The sequence below is a fragment of the Dermochelys coriacea genome, chromosome 6 (genome assembly GCF_009764565.3).
Source record: "Dermochelys coriacea isolate rDerCor1 chromosome 6, rDerCor1.pri.v4, whole genome shotgun sequence".
Taxonomy (NCBI): domain Eukaryota; kingdom Metazoa; phylum Chordata; order Testudines; family Dermochelyidae; genus Dermochelys; species Dermochelys coriacea.
In genome coordinates this window covers 109,773,582-109,792,802 of record NC_050073.1, presented here as the reverse complement: position 1 = coordinate 109,792,802, position 19,221 = coordinate 109,773,582, and the positions used below count along the sequence as shown (strand labels likewise).

Genomic DNA, 19,221 nt, shown 5'->3' with positions numbered 1-19,221 from the left:
GTTAAAGTCTGCTTTTCTATATAAAGAAAGAATCAGGAGAAAAACATCTAACTTTTGAGGTCAATCTTTCTAAATATGGCACAGTAGGTCATGTACTGTATTAAGGGCTTGTTTTGTTTAATAAAAATAAAATGCTATATGTTTTGTGTTTTTAATTAAATTTTAGTTACCATCCTAATGCAGCTTGACAACTCATGAGCTAATTATCTAATAAGCAATATCATTCCCCATTTTCTATACATACTAAAAATCTATAATTAATAAGAGTCTGTAAGTTATGCTATATAATTACTTAAATAAATGTATATAGTTATAGTGAACCCACCTAGGCAGCAAAAGATGTACCAATCTAATGTAAAAACTCTTTTTAGTTTCAAAATCAATAAAATCATAAATCAACATGCTTTAATGGTTATAAACCAGTGAGAATGTACCTTTCTTTAGAGAATAACTGAAGTACAAATGGAAAAGTTGATGAAAATCAATGACATTTCCACTTGGTGATTTAAATCACTGATTTAAAATTAATCCACCCTGCCACAGGTACACAAGATGCTAAGGAACAGAATACTGAACAATATGGATAAATTATGCCTTTTATATAAATCAATAGTTCAGCCACATTTGAAATACTATGTGCAGTACTAGCCACCTCTCCTCAAAAAAGATATTACAGAACTACAGCGGGGGCAGGGGAAGGTCGATCAGAACAGAACAACGAGAATGACCAAGGGCAAGGGAAAACACACAGAGATTCAAAATCTAGAGAGTTCTTACCTTACAAAGGAGACAAATAAGAGTGAACACGATAAAAGGAGAGAAGGTACACTGAGAGCGTCTGTTCTCTCTCTATCCCCCTCTCAAACTCAAGAACTGTGATTTGAGAACCCCTTAATACCAACTGGCAAGGAGGTTTCTGAAATGTCCTCATTCTGATATGTATATTCTGGTTCATCAAAGAATGTCATGTGAAGTCTGAAACAAAAGCTGCGGTCACCCTGGCCATTGATATTGTGAAAGGTTATGTACGGATAGCACGTGAGGCTTTATGGACATATACTGAAAATTTGTTCTTAAGAGTTTGCATCAAGGCGTGAGTCATCAGCAGAGATGAAAAATAGGTTTTCTGTCAGAAGCTAATACAATGGATGCTCAAAAAGAATACAGACTTTTTGCGAATACAGACTAACACGGCTGCTACTCTGAAACCTGTCATAATGGATGCTCATTTACACACACAGATATCAAAAAGATGCTAAGTCAACAGGGAAGCAGCACACAGAAAAAACAAGCCATGGGTAGTTATAATTTCTAAGTAGAAACAGTGAGCTTTGGACATATAAGTAGAAGGCAAAGACGACACCCTCTTCTCCCGCACCTAAGAAATAAATGAGCAGAGTGCTCACATTCATGAAAATGGGATCTCAGCCAACCCTGGTTGAAACACTCCAGAGGACTTAGGGGGTGAGAAATTTATTTAAGTTTGGTCTCTAGAAAGCATGACTGTTATGACTTCATTTTATATGTAACCATTGGTTTCCAATATTTTTACTCACTAATCACTTGAACCTTGAATCTCTGATCATAAACTTATTCTTGTTTTCACTATAAATATATCTAAATGCTGAGTCATTAAGCAAGGTGCTGATCATGAGTTCAGTCATACAATCTGGCATGGACACTGTGTTCAATGGATAAGGGGCTGAATGCTTCAGAGATACTTGGAGACTAGGGTGCACCTACTGTTAAACTGCAAAGCAAAATAAGGCTGGCATATCTCAGAAGAGAGTGCTTGAGTGCCTAACAGGCTGGTGATGTCATGGAGTTGACACCCAATTAAGGGCACACAAGACTTCCTCATGCTGAAGTGAGGGGGGTAACAAAGTGACCCACAGCGCTGGGTACCCTGAGAACCATCACAAGAACAAGGGGACATTCCATCAAATCTAAAAGTTGGAGAGCACAAGATTGATAAAAGGAAATAATTTTTCAAGCAATGTGCCATTGGATTCTGGAACTCATTGCCACAGGAAGTCACTGAGGCCAACAACTTAGCAACACTCAAAGAAGGATTGGAAATTTGTATGGATATCAAGAAAACCCAGAGTTATCACAATTAGTAACAACAAATATTTTGTAAGAGATATTAAACCTCAGTCTCTACCTATCAGAGATTAGGATGAAACATTAATATGGAAGGAAGTGGGGGGGGGAGAAGAGGAATTACCAAAAATCTGCCTACAGTGGGGTTCTTACATTTTCCTCTAAAGCATCTGGTACTGGCCACTGTCAGACAAGATACTGGACCAGATGAATCTCAGGTCTGATCAAATACAGCAATTCCTATGTTCTTATACATTGCAGGGAGTTCACCTTGAGCCCCAACTTCAAGCTTGAGGTGATTCTGGAGGAGAGAATGACTGTTCATCCCCTTCTCTACAGCACCCAGAAGGTGAAGTTGCCTTAATAAATGAGTCTTCAGTTGAAACTGATTGTATGTTTGACTCCAGGTTGGGCACTTAGCAACTTCCTAAGAAACTTAAGTTAAAATTCCATCTCTGCAGAACATCAGGCAGATAAGCCCAAGAATTCTGGGTTGCAGAAAACAACCAGACTTTGTGACAGGAATAAAGCACAATATAAAGTTATGCTCCAGAGGTCACAGAACCAGGAGTGATGGGGCCACCCGCCAAACAAGCAGAAATTGTTTCTGAAAGCTTCTTTCAAAAATCTGGGCTCAATTTCCTTCCAGAAGCTAGTTGGTTGGTTGGGCCTTCTTGCTGGAGATGAATCAGTCAGCTTTTGTAGATCTCAAATGCTGACACACTTACTAGAAAACATGAAAGTGAAGGCCCAAAGTCTCCACAGTCCTGCAGAGTTTTCCTTGCCTAAAGAAATTGCACTGGGGAAGGAAGGAATAGAGAGGTTCCCTCTCAAATTGACACCCCTAACTACCTAAATGTTCTCTCTCCCACCCCACCAAAACAACCCTTTAACAAACAAATCAACCAAACAAAAAAGCCCAGAGTTTTTACCCCCCAAAATAGGAGAGACAAACTACAGAAACCCCACTAGGAATTGCACCATTGCTATTGATTTTAGGTGGAAAGAATTTGGGTACTAAGTTGATGGGTGCAGTATGAAACTAAGATAAATAGATGCAGGTGGGAGTGATGAGGGAGGCAGGAGACTGGGGAATGAAAATTACCCAGTCTGGTTGTCACACCAGACTAGGATGTGTGGAACAGCAGCGTTTACTGGGACTGCAAGTCCAAAATCATCTAAGACTCCAGCACAATGATGCTTAGGCTATGAGAAATGTGGGGGCATGTTCCTAAAAATGAAAGGTGCCTTCATTATGATGCAAACCAGACTGGAGGGGTGGTGGTGAAGCTCAGACCCATAGTAACTACAGAGGCAGAGCATAACGTAAGACTGAGGGAGACCCTCTAGAGAAAAAGTGCACTGCTGAACAAAAACCTTCACTTTTTTTGTGCTGTAAGGGGAAGAAGGCAGCAGATTTAGAGGAGCATAAGGACTGAGGTACCCACTATTGCATGCTCCCAGAATGCAGGAAGCAAAGAACAAAAAGTGGGTGGAGAGGGGGGTTATATGCTAATTCACAGGTCTTCTCATTCTGCTTCTGAATGGTGGAGGCATTAATACACTGGCAAAATCTGTTGCTGGGTAGAATGTATAGATTCCTGTAACACCGCAATACTGTAATTAGCATCTAGACTTTCAGAACTAGTTTAATAATTTATCTAGAACATAAAGGCATAATATTTTTGAAAAGCCCATCCCAAATGCTATCTTGTTACACCAAAGGAAACAGAATATTGTTCACTGTACCCTGATGTGACTAATGTGCCTCAAATCATTAAGATAGTATTCTTCAATGGCATAGGGCTTGCCTTCCACCTCGAACACGTAGGCTGGATTCAGTTTGTTACGAATTGGAACCACAAAGTAGTCAGCAAATTCTTTACAGTTGATTGTAGCAGACATCAAGATTACCTGTTAAAAGGAATTTGTATAATTTAGTTAAATATTAGCAGTAATTCATATCAATTCTTAACAGAAGAAAAGCTTATGGCAGATATTTTGTGAATTCAAAGGGAAATTTAAATGCAAGGGACACAGGTCACCTAGACTTCCTCCCCAAAAGGGCAAGACTACTCCCTATGATTCATTTACCAATATCTAGTTTTAAGCATCTCAAGTGATGGGATTTATCACTCTCTTTGGAAAATTATACCCTAGTTTAATTTAATCTGCCTTACATATTTTTTAAAATATCTAGATCATTTTAAGGCCAAGTCTACACTATGGGTGCTACACTGGCATAGCTATGACACTGTAACCCCATAGCATTCAACAGCAATGGCATGGGGTTTTCTGACCCTGTAGAAACTTTGCCTTCCTGAACAACAGTGGCGGGGATTAGGCTGGCATAATATGTCACACAGAGGTGTAGATTTTTCACACCCCTGAGCACCACGGCTTGATCAACTTTTTAAGTTTCCTCTCAATTTCTGCTCCTTACTGGTATTGCACTAAATTCTTCTCCTCTTGGTTTTTGCACCCATCAGAATATTTGTGGACCATTTCTGCCTAACCTTGTCTACACTGCCACTTTAAGTGTGTATATCAATCTCCCCTCTGTATTTTCCACCAAATGCATCCGATGAAGTGAGCTGTAGCTCACGAAAGCTTATGCTCAAATAAATTTGTTAGTCTCTAAGGTGCCACAAGTACTCCTTTTCTTTTTGCGAATACAGACTAACACGGCTGCTACTCTGAAACCTGACTAAGTGCTGCAACTTTCTCGCTCAGGGGTGTGAAAAAACACCCCCCTGAACAGTGCAAGTTTCAGTGCTGTAAAGTGGCAGGGTAGACAAGGTACTAGCTAGGAGCTACTCCCCTCGTGGGGGTGGAGTTTTTTTTGTTTGTTTGTTTTTTTTACAATGCTGGGAAAGCTTTCTCCCAGCGCTTGCGCTGCAACTACACAGCCATATTAAAGTGCTGCCACAGCAGAGCTTTAACATTACTAGTGAAGACATACACTAAGGCTTGAACGTATTTCAAGATGACAAGGGGCCATGAAATCAATACTTAGGGTCAGATGTTCTATCTTGTTCTGCTTAGCAGCACAAAAGAAGCAGAAGTCACCCACAAGTCACCTGCTGGCAATTTCCCTGGCATGGAAGTCATCAACAGGCATACAGCCAGCATAATCAGCTGAGATACATTCCTCCCCGTGAAGGACAAAGCTCATTGAGGGTAAGCCAAATGAGTGACTGGAAAGCACATTCCTCTAGCTATCCTTAGCTGGCATACAGATGACATGAGTTTGCTAGCCCAGGTTGGAACAAACCTGTGAGCTCAGAGAATCAGGGAACTGCAAATGGCTGTTAGTTCTCAGCTTCTTCTTCCTCCCTCTCCTGGGATGCCCTGAGCAACTATAGTGGATGGAAGTCATCTTTTGCTAGATACTCCCCTACACTTGGCCAGGATCAGTCAAGTTCACTATGAGGACTCCTGTAGCCCAGAACAGAAACAGAGTAACAGAACTATTCCCCTCCCACTGTGATGCAGTAGGAGGCCAGCCTGAAAGCTTCTGATGCAGGAATGGTACAGCAGCTGCTCAGCGAGCTGCCAGCTCATATCACAAATTGTTCTGGGGTTGCAATGCAGTGGCAGCCAGTTGAGGAGCTGGTGCTCTCTAGCCTCAAGGCTGATTTATACACTTCTGTTTAAAACCCACAGAGTTCATCTCAAGAAGTATATTTTTATTTCATGATCAAACAAACTTTTTAACAGTTGCCCTGAAGGGCCATAAATGACCCTGTATCAAAGGCTAGATACCACTGCCATAGACTAGTTTCCCCACATCCCCACTAGTTGCTTAGTCAAGCTATATTCTCGCTCACTCTCTCACACACACACACACACACACACACACACACACACACGTTTGCTGCAATTCCCCAACCTCCTTTCAATTTGACAATATCCTTCTTTTAGCATAACGCTGATGGTGAGTGCAGTATTGCAGTTTGTCTCCTAAAGCTATACAGAGTAACTATATCTCCTGCTTTGTGACATGCCTCTGCAGCTCAAAACTGAGCTGATTTTGTTTCCAACTCTCATTTCAAACTCATCCGATTTGCCATCCTGTATTACTCCTACTTCACTATTTGAACCTTTGAGACATCTACTCTTGCTGAACTTGTCCTATATTATTTTTCTCAACTGCCTTAATTTGCATTTTTCCAAACTGAGTCTCATTGTTACTTTCAGCCTATAATTCTAATCTCCCAGGGCCACTTTGCAATATTTCTCTGTTCTGCTAGGTGTTTGTAACTCCTCCCAGTACAATAACTCAGAATTAATCTTTACTTCCTTTCTAGATTATTAACTAAGAGATTTAATAAGACCAGACCATACACAGATATGATTGTTACTTACTAGTAACAAATGTTCTCCGACTATAGTGCCTCTGCAGCTCCACACTACTTAAGTGGCATATCATACCACGGGAGCTACAGAACCAGAGTGGTAAAATCATTAGAAGCATTGATACATCAACCATGGTCACAAATTTTCTAGAACCAACAGTGAGCTGCACTTAAATGTTTTAGGCTGGCAGAACTACCCTATGATCCGTGTCATTACCTTAGCCCACTGTGCAATTTAAGTAAGACTTAAACAGCAGAGACCCGTTGAACATTTCCACACTAAGACTTTACACACTGCATTTGCACAAAGGAGAAAACTAAAATTTATTTCTTAATATGTGCACAGAAAATTTCAACCATAATGTTGTAATAGCAGACTTGTACATATACGGTAATATAGAATTTGTATTTCTGCTATTTTCTCAAGAATTTTGCTCCGTTAAAGAAAATATGCATAACAAATGCATTTGGGTCTAAAAATATCACATTTATCCAAGCGGAAGCACTGCCCTCAACATCCAATATTTAATTCCAGTCAAATATTCATCTTATATTTTCTGTAGCCCTAAGCACATTTTAGAAATTAATGCATACTAACATTAAGAAAAAAATCTCAGAATACATTATACTGTTCAAAGAAGAATGCCCATTAGCCTACTTATTTACTAGAACTGAGGTACTCTATAATATTTTAACAAAGTGAGTCACTATTTTCATATCAGCTCTTCAAAAACTATATTCAGTGCAGAATGCAAACGAGTAAGGCTGATCTTCAGAATGTTATTCTATAAAAGAAGAGTGGAAAGCAATTCAAACTTGCCTTCACAAATCGTGAATTTGTACGCAATAGTTTACGGACTACCAATAGCAGAAAATCCATTTCTTCAGTACGTTCGTGTACCTAGGGGAAAAAAAATATGACTCAGGTATATTTGTTTTAACCTCCATTCCTCCTTTTCCTAACCTCTTTTACTGGTTAATGTCACATTCTACATTTTTCTAATTTAGACTAAGATTTTCCTGGCAGAAAGTGTGTCTTTTTAAGCACCTGTAAATCACCAAAGTTAATATACCTTATAACACAGCACAGCAGTTTTGACAATCTGAAAATTCCTGTTAAAGATTTTTATAAACAATTAACTTTGTGGCATAAACGTAGATAGCTAATAATCAGCATTAGCCACTAGTTCCACTAGGTCGAACAGTAATACCTGCATTATTACTGTCAAAGAGGGCTGGCATCAAACTACCCTTGGAGGTAGAGTACATATTCAATGCCATTATTCATTCAGCATTGACAAATATAAAGTAATACATATTGGTGGGAATAAACTGAACTAGTACTATACTTTAATGAGTTCTATATTAACTGTATTAACTCAGGAAAGAGATCTGGGCATCACTACTGACAGTTCAATGAAGACCTTTCTGCTCAAAGTACAACAGCAAAGCCAAAACAAGCAAAATATTAGGATGCATAAGGAATGGGATGGAAAAATAATACTAAAGATACTAAAATTGCCATTATATAATCAGTGGTACACCCGCACCGAGAATCCTGTGTTCTGTTCTGGTCATCCTACCTCAAAGGATGCAGTAGAACTAAAAGTGGAGTAGTTTGATCACCCGCATAACAGAGGACATAGAACCTAACCAAATATTTCTGCATCCAGCTCATTAACTTCAGTTTGAACTACAGCATGTATATTACAAAGATATCCAGTCTTGATTTAAAGACTTTGACTGATGAAAAACTTACCATATTCTTAGGCAAACTTTTCCAAAAGTTAATTACTCTGTTAAAAAAAAAAAGCACCTTATTTCTCGTCTCAGTTTATCAAGCTTCACCTTCCAACCACAGGATCTACATTATGCCTTTTACTGATAGATTAAAGAGCCATATATTATCAGAAATCTTTCCCACATAAGTACTTGCAAACTGTGATCTAGTCAAGTACGTGGCCCTCTGCAGGGATCAGGGGCTCTGCCTACCAACGACAAGCTCCACAAGGGGGAATGAGGCAACACAGGTTCACCGGGGACTACTTAAGTCACTGAAAGAAAAGGAGTACTTGTGGCACCTTAGAGACTAACAAATTTATTAGAGCATAAGCTTTCGTGAGCTACAGCTCACTTCATCGGATGCATTTGGTGGAAAAAACAGAGGAGAGATTTATATACACACACACAGAGAACATGAAACAATGGGTTTATCATACACACTGTAAGGAGAGTGATCACTTAAGATAAGCCATCACCAACAGCAGGGGGGGGAAAGGAGGAAAACCTTTCATGGTGACAAGCAGGTAGGCTAATTCCAGCAGTTAACAAGAATATCAGAGGAACAGTGGGGGGTGGGGTGGGAAGGAGAAATACCATGGGGAAATAGTTTTACTTTGTGTAATGACTCATCCATTCCCAGTCTCTATTCAAGCCTAAGTTAATTGTATCCAGTTTGCAAATTAATTCCAATTCAGCAGTCTCTCATTGGAGTCTGTTTTTGAAGCTTTTTTGTTGAAGTATAGCCACTCTTAGGTCTGTGATCGAGTGACCAGAGAGATTGATGTGTTCTCCAACTGGTTTTTGAATGTTATAATTCTTGACATCTGATTTGTGTCCATTCATTCTTTTACGTAGAGACTGTCCAGTTTGGCCAATGTACATGGCAGAGGGGCATTGCTGGCACATGATGGCATAGATCACATTGGTAGATGCGCAGGTGAACGAGCCTCTGATAGTGTGGCTGATGTGATTAGGCCCTATGATGGTATCCCCTGAATAGATATGTGGACAGAGTTGGCAACGGGCTTTGTTGCAAGGATAGGTTCCTGGGTTAGTGGTTCTGTTGTGTGGTGTGTGGTTGCTGGTGAGTATTTGCTTTAGATTGGGGGGCTGTCTGTAAGCAAGGACTGGTCTGTCTCCCAAGATCTGAGAGAGTGATGGCTAGTCCTTCAGGATAGGTTGTAGATCCTTGATGATGCGTTGGAGAGGTTTTAGTTGGGGGCTGAAGGTGATGGCTAGTGGCGTTCTGTTGTTTTCTTTGTTGGGCCTGTCCTGTAGTAGGTGACTTCTGGGTACTCTTCTGGCTCTGTCAATCTGTTTCTTCACTTCAGCAGGTGGGTATTGTAGTTGTAGGAATGCATGATAGAGATCTTGTAGGTGTTTGTCTCGTCACTGAGTAACTCACTGAGTAACTGGGAGGCAGGAAGCACCCATGCATGATAAAACAAAGCTACCCCCACCCCCAAAGGGGTCTGGCTAGAGAACAGAGGCTCCTGGGGAGAAGTCCTGTCTCCAAAATGCAAGAAGAGAAACTCCCCAAATGGAGGGCTCCTTGGGGAAGCTGATGAGGGAGCTCACTAGGAAAGGAAACAAAGGAAGAATACTCCTAGGTGGGAGAGGATCAGAAAGGGAGGAACTATGAATGCTAAATCTCAGCAAAATCTGGAAGGACTTCATCAAGTAGCAGCACAAGCCCCCCGATGAGAAGAATTATATACAGTTCTGAGGAAGGGTTGTCATAGTTTGACTACTTGATCTAAGTGGAGAGACACTTCCTCAGCTGACAACAAGAGGACCTGACTCCTGAAAAGGGTACCAGGTCAAGAAGGCACTATTGGTAAGGGACTTGGACATAGGTGGAGTAGACGGACTAAGGTTAAGTTAGTCCCTTCTCCCTCCAACTAAAGATGCTGGAACGTAGGCCTATATGTATAATGTTCTGCCTTTGGTTTAAGAAAACCAGAACCCTGAAGGGGCATTATTCAACATACATAAGCTTCATTGGACTTGCTGACATGTAATTGCAGAGCTGCACTGGACCACTAGGAGGCACTCCAGGCATGTGGTCCCCATCACACCTTCTCCTGGATGCACCTTAAGTCTCTAACTATAATGGCATTTTTTCCAAACCTCAAATCATTCTCTTCTGAATGCTTTCCATTTTTCCAACATCCTTTTGGAAAATATGGACATCAACACTAGATATTATTCCAGTAATAGTCTTGCTTACGCTGTATACAGAAGTTAAAACCATCTCCCTATTCCTACTTGACATTCCCCTGCCTATACACTCAAGAATCATATTCACCCTCTTGGCTACATCATCACACTCTGAGTGCTCCTGTTCAATCTATTATGTACAATGACCCCTAAGTCGTTTTCAGTGTCACTGCAAAGCAAACAAAAGTATCAGTCCCGTACCTTGTAAATGTGACCTACATTATTTGTTTCTAGATACAGGAACTTGCATTTGGCTGTATAAAAATGTTCAGGTCTGTTTACCTTAGAATAGAGGAGGATAAAAAGGGACATTACAAGAACTATCCAAAATAATTAATGGTAGGTTTCAGAGTAGCAGCCGTGTTAGTCTGTATTCGCAAAAAGAAAAGGAGTACTCTAAGGTGCCACGGGTACTCCTTTTCTTTTTGCAAAATAATTAATGGCATTCTTGAGAGAGTAGATTGGAAGCATCTATTCAAACTGTTTCAGGACAGCAATAGAGAAAACTCTTATCAGTGAATAAACCAGAAACAAAAAGGGTACCTTGTTTTACCAGATCTAATAAATGCAGAAAACTGCAAAGCAAGTCTAACGGTTCTTTCTTGCTCGTACTCCAGGCCATAGGAGGGCCATATTTTTTTCTCCAATACATCCTTTAGTGCTGTACTGAGGTCTTTGAAGACCACAGATCCTTGTTTAAGGCAACAACAATCACAAAGTAATCCCCTCCCCATCGGCAAACAGATGCCTGGCTAGCAATGAGCCCCTCAGCAGAAATTCTCATAGTAGATTTCCCACATCTCTTCAAATGACTGATGTCTGAAGAGTTAGATGCCACCTCAGAAACATTTTAGTTCAAAAAATTTCCTCAAGCCTTTAACTTCCCTATGCAGAGGATCACTCTGGACCTGAATCAAGTCAGAAGTTCTAGAACTTAGTCATGATACTCCCAGAACAATCATATAAGGTTCTTCATAAATGTGTCAAAGGGATCTTCACAACTTAACTCCATTTAATTCTTTAAATCAGAGTAATAATGATAAAAGCAGCATGAGCTTTTCCTTCAAATTGAGGTTAATTTTATCTTCAACTTACTTCATCTATGAAGATGTGTGTAAACTCTGCAAGGCTTTTGGCACCAACTATTTTCTGAAGGAGCACTCCAGTTGTCATGTAGATTAATTTTGTGTCCTTTGTTGCAACTTTCTCTAGCCCAACCTAAAACATGGGGGAAAATATTTCATTACTCCAAATATGTTTCATACATGACATGCTATTGGACAGTTCAAAATTCTAAGTAAAAAGAACAGATGTGAGATGCTTCCCATGAATAGGTATATCTGAAGCACCGCAGATTGAAATGCAGTATAAATCAGTTATGAGGGCCCATTTAAACTTGGGAAAGCAATTAATGACGTGTCTTTTCCATGCATCGTAACTTTAGAGCCTACAACCAATTAACTAAGGTGGAATGGAACAGTATTTCCTTGGCAAATCTCAGAACCACAAACATAAATTTATGTAACCAAGGCCATTTGAGGGTAGTTTGAAACTTCAGCTGTTCTTGCTGTAGCCCCAACCTGAAAAACTGTTCTTTAGGAGATTTTTAAAGTGGGAGAAAAATTTTTTTTGCTGCTTTCATCTTCGTTCAAAATGGCCAAAGGTGTTCTGCACAAAACTAAACAAAAAATGAACCAGACAGGGAGTGAGGAGGACACCATCTTCAGATAGAGACCAAACATGGGTTGGGTAATCCCAAAGAGATGAAAGTTCTGGACAGTTAGGTTAAAAAGGAGGGTTTTTAATCATTTAAAAAGTTTTGTGACCTTAACTATTTTGGGTGCTAACAGGCCTCTACTACAGTTTTCCAGTGCAAAATCATGCTTCTTATTTTCTATTTCTTTGGGTTGTGCTCAGCCCACACAAATCCTAGTAAAAAATATACATGAAAAATATCCTGAAGACAATAGGACACATGTAACCATTTTATACTTTTAAGCCTTTTCCTCCCATAGTGAACCAACTAGCAATACTATAATTTTTAGTTCAGAGTCTCAGCATAGTAGAAAGAAAAGGAGGACTTGTGGCACCTCAGAGAGACTAACAAATTTATTTGAGCATAAGCTTTCGTGAGCTACAGCTCGCTTCTTATGCTCAAATAAATTTGTTAGTCTCTAAGGTGCCACAAGTCCTCCTTTTCTTTTTGTGGATACAGACTAACACTGCTGCTACTCTGCAATCAGCATGTAGGTAAAGGATCCCATCTAAAAATAAAAAAACTGGAAAGTTGTATTTGGTTCTACCAAATTATAAGGGAGGCAACAGCGTCCGCTTTTTTTAAAGTTATAAAACAGTTTTCAATTATAAGATCAGTTTTACATAAATATTTAGAATTTCCACCTTTGGGAGTGGAAGTTTCCCATACTTGCTCCCTGCCTGAAGGCGTGTTTCTCTTTATTTCTTTCTAAGATTGAGCAAAATTCCTTCAGTTTTTTTTGCAGTTATGTGAAAACTCAAACTTTTCCACTATAAAGACTTCTAATGTATGTTTTTCTAAAAGATATGCTCTAGGAATTATTTTGGGGAAGGTATAACGCTTGTGTAGACTAGAGGATCACAGTGGTCCCTTCTGACCTGAGAATCTACCCACATTTTCTGACTAAGGCTACAGCAAAATCAGTTTAAATCCGAAACTTTACATGGACAATCTTCAGTGAGGACTACAGCACTTTTGCATGGTTGGTGGGGAAAGAGAAATGTAGACTGAAAATGAGCACAGTACATGCTTGAAAACTTTCACAAAGCAAAATCTAATAAAGCCCTGCTCTTTCCTGTCAGTTCTGCCTTTCCATGCCCAACCTCACAGGCCCAGAATTTTCTGCTCTCAAAACTGCTGTTAGAACATCAAACTTCTACAAGTGAGAATGGACATTTTGGAGACTGTGAGGGGTAAGAAATCGTAGGATTTAGTGATAATATTTGAGTGGGGAAGGAGTTGAAAGTGACACCAAGGTTGTAACCAAGTGGAGCAGAATGGATGATGGAGCTGCTCCAAAAATTGAGAAAGTATGGGGAAAGGTAGATTTAGGAGGAAAAAGAAGTTAAGCTTTTGACAGGTTGAGAAGTTGTTGGTACCAAGACATCCATGAAGAGGTGTTTGAGACAATCAATCAGTTGCAAGTTTGGACAGACAGGAAAAGGTAGGTCTAAAGTTAACAACACAAACAAGGTAAAGCCAAGCAGATGGATGATGTTACCTAAAGAGTTCAAAGGAACAGAAAGACCAAATATAGTTCCCACTGAATAAAGTTACAGAACAACAGGAAAAGGACACACCCAGTGAAAGATTCATTAAGTATGGATGAAAAAGAGCCATGAAAGCCAAGACTTTGCAATAGGAGGTGAGTTTCCAAAAGAACCGAGTGAGTCTAAGACTAGGGTGCTGAAGCAGAAAAAATGGAGGATGGGGTTAGGAGACAAAAGCTAGTTTGTTATTTGTTATGCATCAACAACATGCTCAGCATCTACTTTCAAGTTTTTAGTAGTGCTCTTCACTGTGGCACCCAACTTCTTCAGGCCAGAGCCTCTGATCTAAAATATTCCCTTTTAAAGAGGATTACGAGACTGTGGTCAGAGAGGATTAATAGGAGAGGGGATAGCAGAGCGAGTTGTAGGTAAAGAGGAGGCAGTAAGGACAGAATCTTTATTTTACAAAGAGGAAGGAAAACGCTATTTCACAAGAAAAATGGGACTAAATGAAGAAATATTTAGAGGAAGGCCACATGGTTTCCATATTTTCTTGCAGTGCTGAGCGAAACCAAAAAAATAATCACTGAAACAACAGCTGCTAGGACACAGAAAGAACAAGCAATGGGAAAGGAAAGGAGGAGGGGGAAAAAAAACCTTTGCTTCATCCTCCTGCCTCTCTCACACTTCTTACTCCTTCCTGAGCCATGCTCTGCTCCAGAGAAACACCACTTCAAGGTGGTGAGGTACCGCTATCTTGGTCCCACAGCCCTGCTGTTTGCAGGGCTTTGCCAGCTCCTCACTAGAGCAGCAAGTGCACGGGGAAGGGAAGAAGCACTACCTCATCACGTACCAGGTAGCACTCTCCCTCCCCCATCCATATCCACAAGCCACAGTTTCTTGCCATGGCTCCCAAAAAATTGTGACAGGTGATAGCAAAACTCATCAGATTTGGATCATGACAGGAAATCACAGCTAGGGAGTACATGAACAATAGTTATCAAACTATTTATGTTGCAAAATCTATGCCATAAAATGTAATAACTACATAAGGTGGACAATTTAAAATGTCTGTTGGAGTCTAACTTTTGTATTTCCTGGTTGATAATTTAAATTGCGCAACTTTAAAAAAAGTGAAAATTGTTTTGATTTTAATAACCAACTCCAGCTAAGAAACTCCAGTTCTGCCATAGCTCTGCTTTAAAAGCAATTTACACTGCTCCTGGGTTACTTATGGTATAACCAACATGCTAAAGGAAGTCAGAAAAAGAATCCCCCCCCCATTTCCGAATCATGCACTTTATACAGTTTGAAACATTAGCATACCTGATAGCCTACAAATCCACCTAATGCCCATGATCGTTCCCTGCTAATCCATCTTGCAATGCTGCTGGCACCAATTTTTCGAGGCTGGGTAACAACAATGTTGCAGTAGGTAGAGCGCTGAGTGTAGTAATCCAAAATATACTGTGGAAGTTGCGTACTTTTACCACTACCAGTTGCTCCATGTACAATTACAACTGAACTGCTTTCTATCAAAGAAACTACCTGAAATTAAATTTTTTAAAGAATGCTCATAAGACCATAAAATATTTCAGTATAGAATTTCAAATATTATTTAACAGTTTCCTTATTTACTTCCAAGATTTTTTTTAAAAACTCATTTAAGGTAACAAACCGTTATGTGCCCATATATACATGCGAATAATGTCTAGTTAGAAACAGTAACTGAAATGTTTCTATTATGAAAAAATGTTGTAAAAATTGGCCTTGTACCACAAACAGAGCCTTTCAATGAAACCATACATTTAATCTGGGATGAATTTAATAGCAAAATTTTCCTTCTGAAATATACCATCAGCGTAGGTTTGCAATTTTAGTCCATTAACAGCAGAAGTTCAATTAATTCAATAACTATAGTTTACCTCTTCCTTACATCTGGTTATGGGCAAATCTGGGTATTTATAATTAGTTACTGGTATACAAGTCACATGGGATTCACATGGAAGTGGTGTTGGAGTAGCTGGAAAGAAAGAAAGGATCAAAGTCAAGTTCCTGTAGTTACAACAACAGAAATGTGAGCTAGTGAATACATTCACTGTATCTGAAAAGCACACTCTTCAAAAGGACCCTATATTACTCCTGGGGAGAATTCTTCACATCTGCGGATGTGCAGAATTCTTCTGTCCTGCCTAATTTTGTATTTTCAAGCATAAAATACATTTTGCCCAAGCAGTAATGAAGTTCTGGGGCAGAACGTATTTTGGAGTGGGGGGGAGGGGCAGGAATTCTCTGTCCAGTGCTGCAGAATTCCCCCAGGAGTAGAAGTTCATCACAGCACCCTGCCTGTGAAGCCAGGTTTGGACAGAGCGAAGCACACAGGGCGGCTGGTGGGTCACAGACTGGGGCTCAGAATGGCTAGTGGGTGGCGAGAGACTGGGGCATAGGCTCAGGAACTAATGGGGTGACAACGTTCAGCCTGTGTATGGGGGAGGGAGGCTGCAGAGACCCATGGGGATGAGGAGGGCAGAGACGGGGCAGATGTGCCTGACTGAATAGAAGGGGTTGGGTTCAGCCAGGGTCTGCATGGGGAAGGCTTCCCAACTCCTAATTAATCCCCCCCCCAAAAACCAATCTTCTCCCACGCACACCCAATACCCTCCAGGTTCACTCCTTCTCTCTCCCTTAGCTCATCCATTACCCCCGACTCCCCCAAGCCTTTGCACTACTTCTGACAGGTGCACTACTTCTGACAGGAAATACAATTCTGTATTTAAATTTAAATGAATTACTCAAAGTTCTGCATTAATATGCCTAGTATGGAATCCCTTTGTTAAAAAAAAAAATTACCAGAATTTTTTTGGTGTGTATTGTTATAGACATACTCGCTGACAGATATTTTGAAATAAATTACCAAAATAATTGAAACTGAAATGATTACATTGTGTTATTTTGATAAATAAAATATGCAGAATTTTCAAAATACTGTGCAGAGAATTTTTAATTTTTTGGCGCAGAATTCCACCAGAAGTACAAAATCAACGTTTAGGTCATGTATTTGCTTATTAATACTCAGAAATGTATTGGGTAATTCTTCTAACAAATTGAAGGGATTTTTTTCTCCATATATGCAACTGTTGGGGTTCTTTGGTAGTTATTCTAGAAAGCATTTGTTTACCTCATTGTTTTTATGCACTAGTATCATGCTCACACACTACTCTCCAATCTTACATGCTATTGGAACTACTCTCTGAATAAACCTTTTTTCCTTTCCTCTTTACCCCAGAGAACCAAAGATCCTGCACAGTCCTCACAACTATTATTACTTCCATCCCAGTTCCTAGGAATCGTATCCAGGTTTTCAGAGCAACTACCAATTTATCCAGCTCTTCCCAACAGTTGGATAAATGGAAAGATCCTCAATTACACTCTTGCATTATTTGTTTCCTTTCATCCACCCATCCTCACAATGAAATCCTTTTCCTTGAACTACAAGCTAAAGTCATATTTGGATATGAAACTCTGATATTAAACACTGCCTTCATCTAACATCTGATCATTAACTTTTCTCTTTAGTGAATTCTACAGTCTCATGGCCGGAACACCTAGCTAAGAGAATTTCCAAATTCATTTATGGGCACAGTTACTATGGGAAATATGGAAGAACATAAAATCTTTTGATGCGCACATCACCAAGGCACATGTATAGTAAAAGACAGAGTAAATGCTAGCTTCAGAACAGGTGGAAAAAACCCAAGAACACCTGCTCTGTAGGTAAATACTTTTATGGAAGTGCAATGAGATATTATGGTTGAAAACCCAGCCTTACTGAAGTCAAGGGTAGAGCTGCCATTGACTTCAGAAGGGTCAGGATTTCACTCTAAGTCAGGGGTTCCCAACGCAGTGCGCCAAAAGCATTGCCGTTTCTCGGCGACATTTCAGCAGTGACGCATCCTCCTGCTGCTGCTTTTTGGCGGCAGCATTTCTGCGGCGGGGTGTCTGGCGCCCACCACAGTCTTCTGGGAATAGCAATATGCTATTCCCACAAGAAAGGTTGGGGACCACTGCTCTATGTCATAAAATTCACTTATATGAACAGGCAAAGAGTAACTTTAAAGTTACTTTGTTTTTATGTCATACAGATTTTAAAATATTACATTTTGAAACACGGGAAGATTCCTTATTTTAAAAAGTAAGCAATGAATAAATACCTTTCCCAGTTTCGTTGCTTTTCTGCGGAATAATGACTATGAATGTTTTCACAGAACACAGATTAGATTATAAACTCCGATATTATAGATGTCTTATTATAGAAGAGATTATAAATGTCTTTCTATGCCTTTGTAACATATCTATTATTATACTGGTAACATCGAACATATCAGAATTCAGAGCTAAACAAGACAAATAATTATACAAGAAGCAGCACTGAGAGTTTTTGTTAGGCACTTCTAGAATAGTTTCGACTGTCAATAGGAACTCTCCACAAACAGTCCTTCCCATAATGTGGAAAGGATGTAGAGAAGCCTAGACTCTATACATGAGATCAATAGATCCAGATAATTGCTATGTACTTGTTCAGCTGGCATCAACAAAATATGGACAAGACAGATGTTAGTATCAAAACAAGAGTCCTTAAAGAATATTAACGTTGTCCTTTTCTAAAAGACTTTTTGAACAGGATTCTAAATATATTCCCCAGGAAAACTCATATGTAGCATTCTGTCACAACAACATGATGCAAAGGATAACTGGCTGCCCTCTGGCACATTCAAAGATGTCATTACTGAGATGTCAGGAGCTCTGCATGATTTGACCAACGCTGGAAGAAGTCTCAAGCTGTTAGGGAAATGCTCATGGCATCAGTGTATTTAAACCATTGTTCCTAAAATAATGTTGCTTTTAAGCTATTTAAGATATTTCTATATAATAATTTTATTACACTCAGTACTGAAAAACAAAACAACAGCACCCTGTTAAAAATATAAAGGACACAAGCATGAAAGGCCAATTCCAAAAGTAAAGAAGGGAATTAAAGGAAAATGTAATAAATATAGATGTAGTGGTAACTTTAAGGACAAGTTTTTAAAAGAAGCTTTATGGTTCTCTTTAAGAGTGGGAAGGGATGGAGAAAGATGGCATGAGTTCTATACTCTAGGGCTTAACACAGCAAACACACAATATATTGCAAATTTAGACACAATGGTGGAATCCTTACAAGTCAGTGGTTCTCCCTTTCAAATAGCAAGCCTCTGAGTGCAACCCCCCCTTATAAATTAAAAACACTTTTTAAAATATATTTAACACCATTATAAATGCTGGAGGCAAAACAGAGTTTGGGTGCAGGCTGACAGCTCGCAACTCCCCATGTAGTAACCTTGTGACCCCCTGAGGGGTCCCGGCCCCCAGTTTGAGAATCTCTGTTATAAATGGTAGGTGCAGTATTGACAGATAACTGTGCTAACCCCAATCTCAACAAACAGATATTCAATATAGCCAGGGCCAATACTAG

The 19,221-nt window shown here is 39.6% G+C and overlaps 1 protein-coding gene across 2 annotated transcripts in view; it reads right to left on the bottom strand.

The window, feature by feature from the left end:
* Positions 1 to 19,221, bottom strand: part of TDRD9 (tudor domain containing 9) — a 171,727-nt gene that overhangs the window by 116,838 nt on the left and 35,668 nt on the right. For both annotated transcript variants that reach the window (XM_038406469.2, XM_038406467.2), the window contains exons 3-7: positions 15,635 to 15,732; positions 15,036 to 15,257; positions 11,559 to 11,681; positions 7,282 to 7,362; positions 3,853 to 4,017 (exon numbers count right to left, since the gene is read on the bottom strand). In XM_038406469.2, coding sequence (XP_038262397.1) covers positions 3,853 to 4,017; positions 7,282 to 7,362; positions 11,559 to 11,681; positions 15,036 to 15,257; positions 15,635 to 15,732 — 689 coding nt within the window. The remainder of the gene's footprint in view (positions 1 to 3,852; positions 4,018 to 7,281; positions 7,363 to 11,558; positions 11,682 to 15,035; positions 15,258 to 15,634; positions 15,733 to 19,221) is intronic.